Source organism: Mycetomoellerius zeteki, unplaced genomic scaffold (assembly GCF_001594055.1).
Source record: "Mycetomoellerius zeteki isolate Tzet28-1 unplaced genomic scaffold, Tzet1.0 scaffold106, whole genome shotgun sequence".
Lineage (NCBI taxonomy): Eukaryota > Metazoa > Arthropoda > Insecta > Hymenoptera > Formicidae > Mycetomoellerius > Mycetomoellerius zeteki.
This window is the reverse complement of record NW_017255975.1, coordinates 1,976,030-1,996,443: the sequence shown is the minus strand read 5'-3', so window position 1 is coordinate 1,996,443 and position 20,414 is coordinate 1,976,030. Positions and strand designations below refer to the sequence as shown.

At 33.5% G+C, this 20,414-nt stretch overlaps 1 protein-coding gene across 1 annotated transcript in view; it reads right to left on the bottom strand.

Moving 5' to 3' along the window:
- Mmp2 (Matrix metalloproteinase 2) overlaps positions 1–20,414 on the bottom strand; it is a 183,090-nt gene that overhangs the window by 12,355 nt on the left and 150,321 nt on the right. Inside the window, exon 7 of the mRNA XM_018450308.1 lies at positions 16,667–16,825. Coding sequence (XP_018305810.1) covers positions 16,667–16,825 — 159 coding nt within the window. The remainder of the gene's footprint in view (positions 1–16,666; positions 16,826–20,414) is intronic.

Here is a 20,414-nt window from a genome sequence, read left to right as displayed (position 1 = left end):
GTTTTTAAAAGTGTTGATATAAAATGGAGAAAAAAAACAATCGGAAGTATATTGTGAGAAATCGGTCAGCAATAATTATAAATCAAAACGTAATTAAAATTTGTGACAGAGTAACGAGATAAAAAGTTAAACTTACGATCTTGAGAAAAACGAGAAAAACGCGCGACGGCGACCTCGCACTTTCCCTGAGTCCATCGACGTGATGTATACCATCGATATGCACACTCGTCGATAAACCATCGACCGGACCGGGAACTATCGCAATTCCGTCCATGAAATCCCGTACCAATAACCTTTGCCCTCGTGCCCGGAATAAAATAAACCATGCCTATGGTTGGAAACCGTTCGTCGATTTGGACCTTCACATTGCGAACTTCAGCCGTATTTCACATCCAGATCGAATGTTTCCTTCGACTTTGTAGACTATAAAATACGGCAATACATCCTTTCATCCCTTTCATCCCTTTTCCTCGGTCCAAACGCGCGGTTCAATTTCGCTTCAAAATTCAAGTTAACTTTATTCCAATTCGTGAATGTGAATGAAGTTTTTTTTTCATTCTAATGTCAAAGCGTTTCGAATTAAAAGCTGAAGTTGTAAACTTAAATTTTAGATTTAAATTTAAATCACAATTATGAGGTCAAGAATTCAAATAAATTTATATAAATCTTTAATGTATTAATAGAAAAATATAAATAGTAGATTGCAAAAAATGCTAGATAAATTAAATTTGAATAATTTTAGAAGGAAAGGAAAAATCCATATGAATTCCTATAAATAAATTAAATTTAAATAATTTCTGAAGAAAAAATCCGCCAAATATTTTCCTTTAAAAAAAGACAAGGATTCAATAATGGCAGGTAAATTTCTCTCGTTTGTTTTTACAGTGCGATAAACTTCTCGTTGAATTGTTGTTGTTGTTGTTGTTGTTGTTGTTGTTACAGCAGCTGGAGTAGGAAAAATTATCTCGTGTTCAACAACAATTGCTCGAGTTTTTCGCTTTCGGACGCCTATACTACCGGTGCGGCGCCGGCCTGTACGTGGATATCGTCAAAGTTTGTAACTTTCCGACTAACTTCTTTCCGCCTACCTTGCAATTCGTTTTCCGTCCTTTTTTTTCATCCCTTGAGATTCGAGAGGGCGAGATTAAGAAGTCCATCGGGAAAAGTCGCAAGAGTTCGTAACGAACATATATTACCACGCTTGGCCGTATCGAGATAAAGAAACGCAATGAGTGAAAAAGAAAAAAGTGTTTGAAGCTAGTCATAAGATATATCGATAAGTATAATTGGTCGAAAAGAAACACCTCGCGTTTGCCGATGTTACGTTATATATCAACGAACTTTTATTACCTTTTGCACTTACGAAATTAAACTACAAGCGATGTCTCAAGAAATCTGTTTTCTCTTTCTCTCTTTCTCTTCCTTTTGTATATTTATATTTTTTCTCTATTTTTTCTCTCTGATATTAGAAAGAAATAGCGTATTAATGTAATTAAATCGTGATCGTTTATCGTTTCGAAATCGTTTATCGTTTTCGAATTGTTTATCATTTCCAAACAGAATTACAGAATAAAGACCATCGCATTAATTAAATCTAACAATTCCTATCTCGCAACAAGACTAATAACATATATCTTTCGCGTTGACTTTTAATTTTTTATGGAACGTTAAACTCTTTCGTAAATTAAATTAATTTAAATTTTATAATTCCTCGCCATGTCATAAATCTAAATTATATTTTTGATTTTATAAGAATTTCATTGAAAGAGCAAGCATCCTCCTATTATCGCTGCATAATTAAAATGCTTTTTTCAAGAAGTTAAAATTACAGTACCTTATGTTTTCACGTTGCTGAGAATAAAAATCCTTAAACGTAAAGTATAACGAAGACGCGAGGCAAAAAATTTCAGAGGAGAGCCACTCATCAAATGGGTTAACGAGACGTTTTCATTGGAACGATGATGTAGCAGGAGGCAACAATAATTGAAGGATCCAAATGATACTTTGATGACCGCATCCCTCTCATGGGTTTTCTCATGGGAAGTATTTTTTTCATTGGAAGCGTGCTTCTTCAGCACACACCCCCGCGGAAACGTATTTGTTTTCCCTCCCCCTGCAGACAATGGGATGCTATAATGATGGTAATAAAACGCGCGCGAGAAACAGAAAGAAAGAGAAAGAGAAAAGGAGAGAAGTGAAACAGAATGAGGTTTATTGCGCATTCTGGAAACGGTTCCTTTCCGTGAAACATAAAAACAGGAATATAGAAAGTAATAATGAAAAAAAATAGAGGAATGTAATACACGAGTCGCCCGATGTCCAGTTGTCATTAAAAAACAAGATATTTGATTTTAAAAAAATAACATAGTTGTAAAAATAACAAATATATATACTTAATGAAAATAAGTTAAATTGTGAACTAAAATTCATTTAAAAGCTCTTGTACTTTTAAATATTGTAAACTTTATTTAGAAACAGGCCTTCATTTTACCATAAAAAGTGTTGAAAATAGCCAGAAATATTATTTTTGGTCTATTTCACTTCAATTTTTACTTAAAATCCTGACGCTACGCAAATTCTACCAACAGCATCGTATTCAGCGTAAAAAAAAAACATTTCTAGAATATTTATGACACTTTAGAGAGAATTGGTTGAACGGTGTCATTTACAGAAGCACGCTTTATTATATATAATTGAGTGCTACTGTGAGCAAATAAATCCAGTGAAATCGCAATGCTGAAGAAAGAAAATGAGTAAACAATTTTCTCTCTCATAACAACCTTTTCTTTCCTTCTCCGCACGATTTCTTTATTACAACGCAAAAATTTCAAAGTTACGCACGATTTCATTATTGCAATAATACGCACGATTTCATTATTACAACGCAGTTGATGAAGTGGATATTGTGACATCCGATACACAAGAATAAAATTACAATCTATTTGCACAGATTCAGATTGTGAACACATTTTTCTTCATGCACGAGAAAAAGAAGGCAGATGAAAAGAAAAGCGGATGTGCTTTTCGGGGAAACAAGCGGATCGTGTTTTCGCGTAATCCGACGGTAAAGAATGAAGCTCGGGGGTAATGGGGAAAGACTACTCGCCTTCATCTCTCGAAGGCTCGGCGGTACGAAACGGTCGACGTGACGGAAACATCCGCTCTCTAGTTCGGAGGAAGAAAAACGAAAAACGGAGCAAAGCCGACGATACCGCAATGAAAAGTGAAGGGAAGAATTCGGGCGCGAATCTCATTGCGCGACGGGAATGCAAGCAGAAAATGTAGACTGAAAAAGTAGATTCCGTGGAAATGCAACTATCTGCGAGATTTTACTCGAGAAGGTATCAAAAAAATTCTTTAGATAAATGTTACAACTAACATTATACATTAAATTCTATAGATATAATTATTAAATTTTGGATAATAGACAAAGAACCTTGTACATAAAATTAAAAAAATAAAATACTTTTATTAGAACAGGAGTAGCCAACCTTTTTGTGTAACATGTCATTATAGAGGTTCAAAATCGTTGATGTGTCACTCTGTTACAGAAGGCTTGTTCACGTCGCATACTCCAACATGTTCCAACATGCTGCTATTATAGCTCTTACTCACTCTAAAGGCGTAATCACACTACTGGTTGTGGGCTTCGTTGCGGTTGGCATTACGGTTAACAGTTATGGATTGTTCAATCACACTACAGATTGGGTATACCGACGTGATTGATTGACCTTTATTGTCTTCTGCCTTTCTATACTAACCTATAAGAATGTCAATTATTGAAATAATTATATAAAAGCAACAACGTAGACTTGCGTATGCGTGTCTATTACTTCTATAGTAGCTAATCAGGATAAATTAAATTAAAGTTGATGACTATAAAGGTTAGGAAATCCGTCATATCGACGAAATGCAGCGACACGTAGAAAGTGGCACAACAAATTCTTGCAACCCTATTGGCTATTGTAATGGAAAGGTTGAAAAATAGACTCGGATCTAAATTGTAACCTGCAACCTAACCGGTGAACTGCTCTGCTCTGATTGGTTAGTTTCCAATGTTCAACTGTAACCTCAACCGCAACGAAGCTCACAACCCGTAGTGTGATTACGCCTTAACGCGGTTGGTAGAGTGAGTAGGAGCTATGTTGGAGCATGTTGAAGCTTGCGACGCGAACAAACCTAGAATGTCTTTACGTTAATGGCACGCATGTCATCAATTGTCTACTCCTGATTCTAGATCTTTTCTATTATTTATATAGAATGCTTTCTATATTCATTCTTCTATATTCATTCATCTTTTCTATTATTTATATAGAATGCTTTCTATATTCATTCTATATTATTCTAAAAATATAATTGTGATAATATAAATATTTTCTTTTGCCTTTAGATATTAGTTCCAGAAAAAGATTGATATAGATAATTATTTCGATTATTCTAATAAAGCAAGATTCTCTTACTTTTATAATATTTAAACAAATCTCGTTTTAAACTATTTTGATATTCTTCGTTGTCGAATATTTTTTACATGCTGAAAAAGCACTTTAGCTTATCGTTGATCACGTAAACATGGCGAGTTGCAGCTTTATTTATTATCGTCGCGGCGCCGAGGCGGCTCCATAGTCCATATAATAAAATATAAAGAGCAGAGTAACATCAGTATTGCCACAGAAAACACTGCGATTTTAATAACACAGTATTTTGATTTCTCTCAATTTTATAAAAGCGTTCTATGTCGGCTACAATTCAACTACGTCTTTACGAGCTGTCTGCCAAAGATCCACGATTCCAAGTCTATTGGATGCGTTAAAATGTCAGCTTTTATACGCCGTCTATACCAGCTGCCTGTATTATTCGATACAGAAAAAGATATACTAAAAGATATACAAAAGATATCGCAATTTCTATCATGTCATTTATTATTAAGAATTTCTTTGCGACTATCCCATTTCCTCTCGAGATGTTATAGAGCTTTCAAAATAAATCAACTGTATCTCGCGAACGAAATCGATTCCAGATCTGTAGAATGCGTTAAACTTTTAGAATTTAAACGCAAGTCGCCGCAATTCGCTACGATTTCATTTGATCGGAAATATTAACGTGCTGGCTTAACCGCTATCGCCGCAGTGAGGCACTACCGTCGCACGAAGCGACTGCAAGAATTTCGTTCGGGCAAGCGAGTCAGCTGTGCGTACGCATTACTACGTGCGTAGTAAGCGACCTATCTCACTCTCTCCTCCCACTCTCGCGCGCGTCGCCTCATTCATAAATCGAACACGCGCGCGTAAAGCCTATTTTACAATTAGGGGATAGGCGAAATAAAGGCCTAATTACAAAATCTTGCCTAATTACAAAATAAAGGCCTAATTACAACACCACAGGATGCGATTCTTCTACCTTTTCATTACATGAATCTGAAGTCTGTATTTCCTCTTATTAGTTTTGACAATTCAATATTCCTAATAGGAATCGCTAATAGATTAACAGGGCTATTAAATCTAAACGTATCCTATTGAAAAAAATTACATCACAAAATTACATAACGAAATCATGTAATTAAAACATGTAAATCACGCAATGGCAAGCTTTTAGTATTAAGTTGATAATTTAAATATGTTTATATAAGAGTTTATTACAATTAGAGATGAAAATGACCAAATTTTATGATAATTTACTCGGTAATTTACCGTAAATTAGTCAATAATATATGGAGGCTGGTAAAATGGTAATTTAAAAAAATTATAAAAATAATTTGAAATAAGAAACTACATTTAGTCATTAAGTTAAAAAGTTTAAAAATACTTTATTTAATTTAAATTTTTATTTTGATACTATATATTGATATAATAATTAAGAGACTATATATTGATGATTATATAATAATTAAGAAACTACATAGATACGTAGTAACTAAAGAAATTTCAAATAAATTATTAAAATTTTGAAAACAAAAAGTATGACAGGTACAGTAGTCTTAAATTATATTTTTCATGTCTTATAAACTTATAAAATTAAATGATAGAAATAGAAGAAAAAAATATATCATCGTGTAACTTTTCAAATTACGTGATTTTAAATAAATTCTTCTCGTATTCGGTTGTAATTGGTGAATTTTTGCAACTACGATAGTGCTTACGCAATTGTAGAATAGGCTCAATTCTGCGAATGTTATAAGCCACAGACTTTTATATAACACTGCATAACGCGTAAACCATAAGGCATAAGAAAATCAACAGTCCATCCGTGTGAAGATGGTTTCTCAACTTTTGAAAAAATTAACTTTCTCACATGGGTTCAGAGTCCTTCATTTCATACTCTGATTGATTGATTCTTTAATGGGATTTCTACAATAAACCAACTACTTTCTAACTAAGCTTTAAATCTTAAGCCGTAAGAAATTTACCAACCATTAGGTCTGTTTTTTTTATTCCTGCACTATACTGCACTAAAACTTTCTTTCTCGCTTTCACTAAATGTCAAACATATATCTATCTTCCTTTGAGTTCCAAAAGTGTAAATTAGTTCAGCCATAGAAAACTGACTATAGTTAAATATGGAAAGAATAATCGACTAGTCAATAATTGGTCAATTTCTTGGCTTATAAAAAGCTCATTATGCCTCATGCCTTATGCGTTATACAAAAGTTTACACTGGCCTTATAATTTTGAGAAAAACTGCCATAATGACATGTGACGAGGTGGATTAGGCTCGCAATTACGTTTCTACTCGTGTGCTTCGCGAATGCGATTGTCAAAATTTCGGTTGCAGTATCATACAAAAATTTTGAGCCTCTTCGGCGTTTTTTTAAATTGATTAACGTAATCGTCCTTAAACAAAGCGAATTAATTCAAAAGAAAATGTGTAGACATGTAAAGTATATTTTATATCACACATTGAACGATTGAACAAAGAGAACGAGTAATAAAAATTGTCAAATCTCTTGAGAATTTTATCTTAGCAACGGAATTATATACACAAAGGCACGTAATCTATTTTTTTTATATTATTAATATATTTTTGAAAAATCGATTTCGCCGCAAAAAATGCTTATGTATATACAAATTGGAAAAGCTTTGTAGACAAGCAATTTTAAAGTCGTAACACTCGTAACTGAAGCATGGAGGAAAACTGGACATGTCAGATTAGAAGTTACTGCAGTGCACAAGGCAGAACCTTTCTCCTTCTCTCGCAGAAATTCTCTCAAGTTGCGAAGTCCGTCTGTAATTTACGCCTTGCTTTTGTTCACCAAGAATAGAAAACACTTTCCGTTTATAATTTTAGGAGGTAGGCGACTCCTTCGCACAACGACTGTAACGCAAAATATTGTTGCTGTTGTTAGTTATTAATTATTATTAGTGGTAATAATATTTCCTATATTTTCCCCACGTTCATTTATCCTGCAACGCGACGTAATTTTTGCTGCGTAGTTAAAATATTGATACCGTAAGCCATAAACAATTGGAACGGGAATACGAGACGCGAACTAGTTGCGGTCAAAAATAAAACGCGGAACGGATATTGTCATGAACGTGATCTACGATGCGTTCTATTTCGGGATTCCTTTCGCATAGTTCGCAGTTTCCTGAGAATATCTTTCTAGATTCACGTATGCAAGTACAGCCGTCATAAATATTTCACGTGACGCACGTATCGCGTATTTTACTATATACTCTTTCGCAAAAGATATACCGATCAATTTTTATTTCCATGCAGAACTATCGTACGTTTTATGATAAAAATGAACGATTCTTTGAAAAGCCAATCAGCTTTTGCTGTTTCACAAGCAGAGTTTCAAAAGAGATTGCAATCCACTTCTAAAGAATTATAATATGAATAAAATCTGTCTTTCTTTTATTATTCATATACAAAAGTTAAAGCAGTTAAATTTCGCGATATATTATACTGATTTTATTATTTCTTTATATTAATGCATATTTAATGTTATTCGTGTTAAAGACTCGATTAAAATTAAACAATATTTTTTCCTAGATCTATCTTTATAAAAATCTTTGGAAAATAAAAATATTCGAAAATGTACAATTAAAAATTTAGAATTTTATTTTAATTAAGTTTAATTAAATATTAATTATTTTATAATTAATTAATTTTAATTAATTAATTTTTTAATATTTTATAGTTGATTATACATTTGAAACCAAAAACATTTTTTTCTTCTTTCTTTCTTTCTTGCTTTCTTTCCTCAATTAAGTTCGAGCACGGTAGTTCATAATATCGCGCCAATTTCTACCACCACGATGTCATGCTCCGACATGTTGGTTACAGCAACGGGCGGCTGCAACCAATGGCGTCGATGCGAGACGACGTATATCGAGAATCTCTCGCTTTAGTCTGATCGTTAGACCGTCCAAGTTCACCAAAGTCTATGTTTATGATTCGGATTGTACACCGATCGTGGAAGCGACGTTGCGCATTATACGAGCCTCAAAATGGCGACGAGTTGCTTTCTCTGCGAGCAACACTCCGAAAATGCACAGGAGATATCTGGCGTGTAAGGTTTAAGTCGCATGGTGCGCAAGTCTGTTCGATGTGTGTAAGTCTGTATGTATGTGTTTGCGCCTGCGTAATATCTCGATAGATGTAATCTGGAAGATACTGATGGATCAATAATGATATATTCGTGTAACAACATTGAATACGATTTTATCAGTTATGATTTTACGATTTAATATGAATTTAAAAAACTAAACAATAGAGAGATAAACAGAAAGAAAGGGAAAGAAAAAAAGAAAAATCAACAATGGTCGTAAATGGAATGATCAAAGATGGCGCAGCAGTAGGTTTTCCAGTAATATTTAAAAGCCGCAGCACAGACTTTTACATAATGCATAACGCATAACGCATAGAGAATTAACCAATCAGAGTCTTTTATTTTTATCTCCAAGATTGGATAATTCTGCTATGTGACTTATGTGTTATACAAAAGTGTATGCAGCGATCTATAGAATCGTAAATTATTGGCTCTTTTGGATGATTTCGATTAAACTTCGATTAATTACATGATTCGATGATTAACTTATTAAATAATATCTATATTATATTATTAACATGGACAAATTTATAATTCTTTTTTGCATTTTAATATATGAAAAGACACATGTAATTAAAAATAAATTATAGAAATTTTGCAGCAAACAATTCCAATGGATGATTAAATTAATCGCAACTTGATCTCAAATATCGAATTTGCTCAATCAAGATTGTTAATTGTCTATATAAAAGCCATTTTTTTTTAAACAAAAATATGCATCAATTCATTCATTCGTTATTATGAATTTTCAAATTATTATGTGTTCTAATATCTTCTAATACTTCATAATTTCGATTCTCTAACATTAAATATTAAACGCGTTTAAATGTAATTTAAATAATTATTGGTGGTTCCTTATTTATAAATTTGTGTGCAGAATTGTCAAATGATACTGTTACATAGATAAATGTGAAGACGTTAAAAAAATAAAAATAAATAAAAGGTTAAAATACGAAATAATTTCTATATCATCACACTCATCGATCCAGGTTTTCTGAAGGTAAAAATCAAGAAATGAAAGAAATGGTCGAATGCGATTGGCAAAGCTAACGATGACGCTTAGTTGTCATTATGCTCGATGCATCATTTCTCGCAAGCTTGCTCCACAGGCTTGATTCTGATAGACAATGCTACGAATACTAGTCCGACTTTGGAACCGACGCCAATTTTCTCCAAATCGATCGCAAAAGCCACAGAGATCGATCGATCGTCACCGCAGAGAGAACCGGAAACCAAACGATCACCCACATCATTATTACATTCGTTACCACCGATCAGAAGACCTACCATTACGAGGTGAGAAGATAATTAATTAAAATAATTATTCGTAAAAAATAAATCGATTGACAATATAATTTATACAAGGTTGAGAGAGAGAGAGAGCGAGAGAGAGTGTTTCCTTACAATTTTCTTATGTTGAAAATATGCACTTCTTAAATCTGTATCTCAATACTAATATCTCAATTATAGTTTAAACAGAAAAACACACAAAAAATTTATGGAATTGTTGGGCCCTGCACTCAATGAAGAAAATATTACGAAATATTATGAATAGGAATTGAAATTTCAACTTATCAGAAACCGTGTTTTCTAGTGTGATTGGTTTCTGATTGAAATCTTATTAATTCCTATTCCTAATATTTCCTCCATTGTGCGTAGGGCCTTAAATCGTGTTTCATTTCTCCTGAAATTGAATAAGTTATCTGATGACTGATCTCTGGCATCGATCGTTAACTTTGGGATTTCCCGATACCGCACAAGCGCGCTGCTCTTTTTTTCAAGGGATCGACGTATTCACATGTTGTCAAAGGAGGAGCTGAAGGAAGTGCAACCGATCAGGTACGTGCGCTACCTCAAGAACGTCAACTGGGACGAGATCTCGAAAGTGCCGGAGGAGGCGAAGATCGTCTGGGAGGTAGCGATGGAGAAGCTGAAGGAGAACAATGGTAAGATAAAAGATCTACAGGCGTATGTTCGTCAGCTTAGTGTTACCATTCAAAAACTCAAGAAAACGCTGAAAAGAAATAAGCGAAAAAAAAAGAGTAGCTTCCGTCAACGTTTTCCATTAAATTTATACGTTTGTATTTAACAGCAAAATATTTCTTAAATCCGTAAATTCTTGTAAATTTTTTAGATAATTATTATGTCAAATTACTAAAAATATAAATTATCTTATGAATAATTAAGTTGTTTTGTAATTTCTTTAATATGTGATTTTAATTGCTTACTAAAATGAAATTCCCTCTTTTGACATTAAACAATTTAAAACTTATTAATAATAATTTTTTTTAATTTACAGACATATTTACAAGCCATTTTAGTCTTTATTAAATGTTGAATAATAATTTATTAAATAATTTATTAAATATAATATTAAATAATATAATGTTTTCTATTTCGCATTTAATTCTCAGGTTTAGTATCGTTTTATATAGTCGCGAGCAAATAGATGGGACATCCAAACGGTAGCGGAAGTACCACAATTACGCCGCAAATAAGATCCGTTCTCTCTTTCTCTATTATGGCGAACGAGACTAAGCTGATTTCCGCTGTCGCGCTGTTTGCATTCGACAATGCGACTATACAAATAGAGAAACGCGCGCCGCAGCAAAAGCAAATGCGTTCGTCGATGGTGGATCCTTTCACAGAAGACAAATGCGAGTTCTCGTTCGCATTCGCGCTCTCTCCTCTCTGTGACAGTGGCACGCAGCGCACGTAATACGTTTACCACCGACAGCAATCGGGGGAGAATGTACGAAACGGGGTAAACCAGAAATGGGAGGTCGCCAGGCGAAAACGAAGAACGATGCGTTAGCGAGACGGTTATACAAAAGACAAAAGCGGTAGAAGTCCTTTTATTCATTATTTTTGAATAAACCTTCTTGATTAAAAGAGATCATAATATCGATATAATGAAAAATTATTGTAGAATAATAGTAATCCGTACTGAACTTTTTCTGAAGTTATTAATTATTAATTGAAATGGTAAGAAGATTATAGATTATTAAGTGTTATTTATATTAAAATATTAATTTAAATATCATTTATAAAGTTAAAATTAAATGAAACTTAAGTTAGATTATACGTTTTTTAAATTAAAATAATATTAGCATCGCGATAATTAATAATAAACTTTGTACATAAATTATAACTTTGTACGTAAATAAATTTACTAATTTTACTCAGGATCATTTACTGTAGATAGCTATTAGTTTGAAGGATCAATTAATATGGAACTTTTGTGTTTGTGATACTAGTAGCGTTTTCAATCCGGTCGGGTTTGCATCAACCTGGATTGGATTAATGGCGTTTTGTGCTCTCCTATTGGTAGAGCGTGTAACATCAACCAATAGGAAAGATTAATCCAATCCAGATTAGTGCAAACCCGATCGGGCCGAAAACGTTATAAGTAAATGTTTCTCAAACGTTAAGTAAAAATTGTCTTTCCACCACGTTATCTCGTCTTTTGTAAGAAATTTTCCCGGATGCAGCGCAGCACGAAATAAGTGTGTGTGCAGGAAAATCAAGACAGAAAGGATAACGCTGATAGACAGATGGAAAATGAGAATAACAGGCAGATAGAGGAGGCGGAGAGCGAGAACGCGAGAGGATCGAAATGCATTCGCGATCCCCCGGAGAACCACCCCCAGCAAAGCTCTGCCGCAGTATACTAAATCACCATCCCCCAGTGGGGAGTATGTCCGTATACCCTGGCGGGATGACGGGGGAATGAGTAGTGTGGGCGAGCCCAGGTCATTCTTTATATTTTATTCACGTTTCATCTCATCCCCGGACTTCACATAGCCGAAAAGAGCAAACGAGAAGCTATAACGAGAGCAACAGTGCATCAGCATGAGAGACGCAGTCTCATAGCGTGCAGCCGCAGATACGTACGTGCGATAATGTACCACCACGACGATCTTTGCGTTCCTGTTGTTTTCGAAAGAATAGTGATCGATCGAAATATTGATAACTTAATTCTTTCAGTGAAAACAAATTTGGTTAAAAATGAACAAACCAGAAAATTTTGATTATATCAATCAGAATTCTGGTTATCTCAATTAGAATTTTAGTAGATTTAATCAGAAAATTTTTTGGTTAAATCTACTAGAAAATTTTCTGGTTAAATCTATTAAAATTCTATAGTTGAGATATAATCGGAATTTTGATTAATATAAATAGAATTTTCTGGTTTGTCCATTTTCAATCAAACATTTTTTTCAGTGTTGAAATAGTAATAGCAGTACAGAGTACTTTTGAAAGGAATTTATTTACGTAAATTATTGCATGCGACGGGCTTAAATTAATTTTTACACCTAATGCATAATTAAACATGAATATGTATTATCGAGGATTATACATATAATATGATTATAAAAAATGAGATTATATATAAATATAATTAAATGTAGAATTTTTTTTTAAATATTGTGAATAATTAAGTAAATTAGAAAAAGTTTTTAGATGATTTATAGTTAAGATGGAATAGTTAGTTGATATAATTTATTTCCGCTTATAATTTGTTAACGTGGATTTATATGATAATTATAAAAATAGGTAAACGAGATTGGTGCTTTAAATTACATTCTTACATTCAGAAAGAATCTGAAGAATTCGAAGTTGCGAGTAATATATGAACTCAAAGGAAAAAGATAAGATTTAAAATATCGTATAAAAGCTTCTTGCAAGATTTATTTCAAAGAGGACATCAAAAAGACGGAAAACGTGGAACAATGCGCGCTAGTTCGGCCAAGGAAATATCATATATGTTTCACCGCACATATAAAAATATCTGCATTCTTCTTTTACAACATTGCGTCATAAAGTCAGCCACGTAAAGACAACGAATCAAAAGCTTCCTTCTATTTCAAACGTTGCAACAAGTCGGAAACTCGTTCGTATCGTCCTTCCAACAGTTTTATTCCACCAGTATGATGTATCATTTTTATTGCCGGTCTTAGTGGCAGTTTTAAGCTCGCAGCACCGCGAAAAGTTAGAACATATGTCACAGAGAGAAATGTTTATGTTTCTGCTTTCATATTAACAAACAAATAAAAAAACATATTACAGACAAAAAATTTTTATTTATTCGATATTAATTTATTTAATAGGACAGAGTGGAAGGATTGCGACCATAGGATAAATGTAAACAATATTATTGTAACATATTAAAATAGTGATAATTTCTGATTTCCTGCACACAGCGGTAATTTGATACACGTTTAGTTTTGTTACACTATACATTAAGATTATAGAATGCACACGTTGTTTAAAATAAATACCGTTATATATTTTCAATGTTTTTGATGCAAGAGAGAATGAGGCAACTGCGAATATCTAAGAAAAAAACTGACAATTATTTTATTAATACAATATTATTTATTAAAACAATATTATTTATTAATTATAAAATTGTTATTTATAAATCATATAAATATTTATTTAAATATTATTCAAATATTATATTTGGCTTTAAGCTGAAATAATTAACATTCACATATTTTATCAATATAAATTATAATTTTAAATAAAAAACAAACCTATTTGGTATTGCCCCTTCATGCGCCGGATAATTCTAAACGGTAAAGGTTTTGTTTTTTCGTTTAAAATTATAATTTATATTGATAATATACGAATAATAATTATTGTAGTTTAAAAGCAAATAACTGGAACATTTCCTTTAAATAAAGTCTTCTACAATTGATAAATAAATAATTGTCTGTTATTTAATTTTTCTCTTTATAGGTATTCACAATTCCGTTGCTCATCCTTAATATTTACTAATATTAATAAATATCTAAAAATATATAAAATAATAAGATTGATGACATTTGAAATAAAATCTAAGAAACAAAAAGACGCGAACAAAGAGACTTCTTCGATTATTATTATTTATTCTGTAATGTAAAGAGAATATCCGAATAATAGTCCTTTCTGCACATTTACTTTTCGTTTACGCACTTTTAAGCATCCCTATATTTTTCAATGTTTTCACGTTTCATTTGCGCATTAAACGCCATAGGGTTGTTCACGTCGAAATATTCGACTAGCACTGTGTTCGCTATGCAACGGCTGACTATCAAACGAGTTTGCTACTGAAAGGCTAACTTTACCCCCGTCGTTGGACTATAAAGTGCCCTATCTACTGCGAGACTACTGCGAGATATAGATCCTTGCCAGAAATTCAAATTTCCGATGTTGCACAGGCGCCCGTAATCTCGATTAAAGAGCCAGGGTGTCTCAGCCTTATCTACTCATCACTTTTATCGACTTTGAAATGTATCATATTTTTTACAAATTTAGAGTAAATTTCTCGTTGATAAATATTAATAAGAAAGAATAATTTTCAAAGGGGCATTTCTATTTACAATATTCAAACACATATTTAGATTCAGAATATTTCTCTGATATCTTTTCAACACCCTGTATAAGAGACTACAGATTTTCGCAGTTTGGTCGGGTGAATATAACTAAGCTGTTTCTCATGACTGAGCGATTAAAGCAATTTCGACATGCTCAAGTTGTGATCTGTTACATGCGCAGCGAAATTACACGGGTGATTCTGACAATTATAGGAGATGTAACACGATAACCCAATATTAAATCTACTCTGCGATAATTTTAGTCTAAGTAAAATTCCTGTAAACTACATGTGCACTTGCTTTGAAACTGATTTGTTTTATATTACTACAAATATTTGAAATAATACATATCGCTCCATTATTTCAAAAGTGATACAACTCGTGCAAAACGTGATATTCGATATATTATCATGAATTAGATAAACATTACCTTATCAATTATCAAAAGTAAACTAACCTAACTGCACAAAAAATCGTTATAACTCAAAAAGATTTTTTTAGAGGTTGTGAAAGGAAAATAACATTTAATTACATTAAGAATATATTCTTCTCGCCGATATTATTTGATAATAATTAGTTAATAATTTTTTTTTTCAAATTAAAAAATATTGTTTTTCCCTTCTTTTGAAAAACTCAATTTTTTTATGTCACTTTTAAAATAAGAGAGCGATATTCAGTTTAACTTTATTTAACTTCATTTAATTTTTCAAAGCATGTATACAGTTTACAAAATAAATATATATAGGTCTACTCTAAAATTTATTCAATTGAGATTTAAGGTAAAAATATAAAACGTTTTCTTTTGACGAAATAGCAGTTGGCGAAACTTATTGTTATTGACCGGGGAATTTATAACGCCCATTACTTTCGCCAAAATTATCCTACGTGCCCGTCTCGTCGTCAGGCTCGCCGCGCTATAAAGAGCAAACAACTTTTCTAATAAACTCGATTGCCGGCCGACACGCCAAGTGTTATGTCGCACGTTACAAGCCGAGCCGACTGTAACAGCAGTATCGCCTTAATGCCTGCGGTTGCTCCGACAGCGTGCTCGAAATTGAAACACTGCACACGAGCAATGTTGCGATCCCACGCCGATAATGCGCGCTATAAATCTCGCCTCTACTACATCGCCGTTCACCGAAAGTTTTACTATCGAGATAAACTGCTCGCACATCCCATTCATTTGATTCACACCGTGTGAATACGAAGAAAATTCGAAGAACGGAGCCACGAAGTCGCGGAATGCTAATCGCGCAGCGCAATTTGCAGGATAAATCCTGCTCCTGTTTCCGTTTGCTTTGATTGGCAAAGATTAAATATTATTTTATAGCTAGTAAAATTAATGCAGCATCAATATTTGAATTTTTCTCAGAGCTCACACACCAACGATGTTTTTCAACCTCAGCATTATAATTCATTAAAACTCATAATTAACGATGGTATAAATATTACACAATATAGTGTAATATATTTTCTCTCTCGTTTGGATTCCAAATTTATGACAATACTTTTTTGAAACTAAAATTATTTTAATCATATCCCAATGACACTTTCTCTTGTTCTCGGATTCATCATTCGCGCGATTCTCTCAAATTTAATATCTACTTGAATAAAAATTTCATTTATATTTAATACTAATATTTTTTTGTACAGTTTCACGTAAAGCTCCAACAATTCACAGGAAAACAACTTTAATTTAAATACTGAATGTTTAATGATCGTGCGAGTATTAGTGTAGCGAAAGAGAATAACTTACCGTACATCTGTTGAATCCCGTGGCGATCGTCCTCCGGTAACTCGTAGTTGGGGCTCAGTCCCTGGTACCATGGATACATGAGAGCACCTTGGACCGAGCTGTGTGCCAATCCCAGGGAATGGCCGAATTCATGAGCGGCCACTGCGAATAGACTAGTGCCTGAAAGAAATATAAAAACATTCAAGACCGACGCGTTCGCATTTTATCTGTGCGATGCGCTTCGCGACAACTGCAATCTAGTTACTGATATGAAAGACAAGAATTGTATACAGATTTGTAAGTATCACAGCACAGTACATTGCAACTTGGCAAATATTTCGCGAAGGCAAAAACCGTTACGAAACAATTGTAACATCATATATAATATTGTATATCAATGTAATGTTTTCGAAGGACAAACTAATATATTTAAGAATACAATTCTTTATAAAGTTATTTAAATAGCAACATTCGTCTGAAATTTAATGCAACTGAGATGCATTTTTCTACATTATTTCAAAATCAATTTCTACACAATGTCTTTTGATAAAAATGCTCAAAGTAGTTTTATCTTTGATATCTTTATCCTTATTTTCTGTACTATCTCCAAAGACACCAAGTCATGGTAGAGAAAAGCGTATCGTAACTTTTTCGTGTTCACGTGCCGAGTTTTCCGGGCAATTGCATCGGGAATTGCCACCGCCGCCGCCGTACCGCCACTACCGCCGCGGAATCTCCGCCTTCATTTCGTTTCGTTTCGTTTCGCTCTGATTCGATTCCAACCCGCATCGAAGAACTACTTTTCCAGATATGGGTTAGGATCGTAAAGCGATCACCGATTCGAGGGGAGTTGCTGTCACCGGAAAAATTGATAGTATAGCGAATCGTTGCTTGCATTGCTGAGAAAAATCCACAATATCTTGTTACTGAAACTTCGCGAAAAATCCCCAGCCATCAATTTTTTTAAAATTCGGCCATTATAAAAATTATGTGACTGCTTGTAAACTCATCTGCAAAAGAGAATTTCTTTAAAAGATTATAAAATATATTTATATAAAAAACATATAGATATACATATATGTATGTATGCCATAAAAAATTATATACATGTATATATTTAAAATATTCAACAAAAATTTAAGATTTATTAGAATACCGTATTTACCCAAGAGTGCAAATCTATACTTTGTGCTAACCAAATAAATCCAAGAGTAATCAAAATTTATAATATTTCCCTTTATAATTTTTCTATAAAAGATTTATAAACGCAATAGTTGCAGATCCAGTTCAAAGCTACTTCTGAAATATCGTTATTCGTTTAAACGTAGTATGGACATAAAACCTCATAGGCGACATAAAGCGATAAGTATAAAACGTATATGACATGAATAAAGGTGCTTGCGAATTACTGAGGATACCTATTCGCGATTTTCTGTTTTTATCGTGCAAGCTTTTGAAACACGGAGCGATAAAACATAAAACCAGACTACAATTGCTCGAAAAAGTAGTGCGCGTTTATCGTTTATCGTCGATCCGACTTACGCACATTACCCTGGGATTCCGTCTAGAGCTTTCTCTGAGTACCAAAAATATTACTAGCATGACGAGTATATATTACACTACAACGCGCAACGAGAAAACTTACGTTATGTTCCGGAGAGAGATATGGTCTTCTCTTCAAGTCTTTTCTCCTTCACGCCGTATTCATCTCTTACGAGTTAAATGAGCAGAAAGACATGACTAAAAGACGGGACAACGCGATTTCTGTGTCGCGTAAAATTCTAAACGAGAAATTATTTGATGCATTTTATACAATGTAGTATTGTAAAAGTTAATTGATAAGGGATTGCGAATAAAAGCATTACAAAAGACATAAACAAAAAAAAACAGCAAGCATCCTTACCTACTTTTTATATATAAAAAGAGAGATATTTTTATCCTTCTCACGAAATAAATCTCCTTAACTAAATAAAATGTTTATATAAAAAAGATTATCGCTTCAGTATCTAAGATGGATGTTTTACTTATTTTTTTGTTTGTCTGGTTATCCTCGACTCTGATCGGCCAGCGAATACTCGTAAACCATTAATCTAAATGATCGTCGCAAGTGGTATCGTCCTACAACGCCAACAGTTAATAATTCTCGTTAGGCAAACGTAATTAACGGCGAAGCGGTCGTCGCTGTAAATTAACCTCGTTCGAAGAAAGGAGAAAGAGAGGGAGAGAGAGGATGCGGATATATGTCCTGGACGGAGAACAAATGTAACCGATTTGCGAGTGACATTCACCACCGCAGTTGTCAGTTATGAATTACTAATGTCGCGTCACTGACGCGTAATGTCACGTTTGCACAAGTGAATTCAGTCGCACTATCTTCGCAAGCTGCGAGAAACTGAGACGCGGTGGTTTGCGAATCACGTTGCAGTAATAAAACGTTCCGCTGGAGAAAGTGTGCTCTACGGAGATTATCAATAGTAATCGAATCGAACGTGTTACACTAATCGTTTCAATCTCGATTTGATTTTATTTTCTCGTCATAACGTTTCTTCTCGCGAGTATTAATTTTTCTATATATTTCGATTTTCTAATAATTATAGTGCTCGACAAACGTGCGTGGATTTTATAAAATTTTTCGTGACTTTCGTGAATCTCACGAATTCTAAACTTTCTGGAGACAAAAAGAAAACGAGCGCACAAGCGAGAGAGAGAGAGAGAGAGAGAGAGAGAAGCGAAGGGAATGCAAGCAAAAATGAAATTGCGGGGAGCTTAATTTCTTTCAGCAAAACACGCGCATGCTTCGAGATATTATAATTCCTTTGCTCCGAAATATCTGCTCCGTTTAGCCGACGGTGCTGTAATTTTTTAACCGCGGTACATTGATACTGCAAAAGGTTTCTCTTGGCTCAGCCAACGAAAAAACCAACTCCTAGTAACACTCTTATCGAGATCAAACTTGCCGTTTAGCAAGATCTTGTATACGTTCCAGAACTACCATATAACTATCATTTCCTTTGGAGCCTTTTTTTCATGCTTTCAAATTACTTACATTACTTATCTCTTCGATTAAAATTTGATTTTTTTTCATTTTTCATAACTATAGTAATAATTCTTTAATATTCGACACTTTTAAAGCATCTTCGTAAACGAAATCGAGTTCTGTTACAAACATCAGAAATGATTACTTAATTGATTATAGAATTTAAATATATATATATACATATACATGAAATATTATTTTTGGCTGTTCGCTTGTATAAAAATAACATTTAGGTACTATTTATATTATATAAAAATTTAAAAAAAATATGGTACCTTTTTCTTATGTTAAATATTTTTATCCATTCTCAACGTTCGAAAGTAATTATATCAAAACAACGTCATAATATCTCGTTGCTAATTCACCCCGCCGAAATTAACTGTTTGAGCGCGCATACAGTAGTTGATAACGGCAAAAAGAGAGGGAGAGAGAACTCCTGTGGCGGTGTCACAGTAACGTACGGTTATAATTATGCTAATGTGCACTATGCGGCCGACTGCGCCAGAAACTAAGTCGGCGCATTATTAACGACGCCAATCGAAATTCGAGCGTTGCAAAATCGGATCCAAATAATAATCTACCATGTAATCGCGCCAAAGTTCGCTCAATTTTTGATAGTGAAACAATAGTCCGATTAATTAATACGGTTAATTAATAGCTGGGACGTGACGGTTATTAAATCAACCTCCCCTTACGGGACGAGAAAATTAGTCGCGGCTTTGCGAAGCGCTA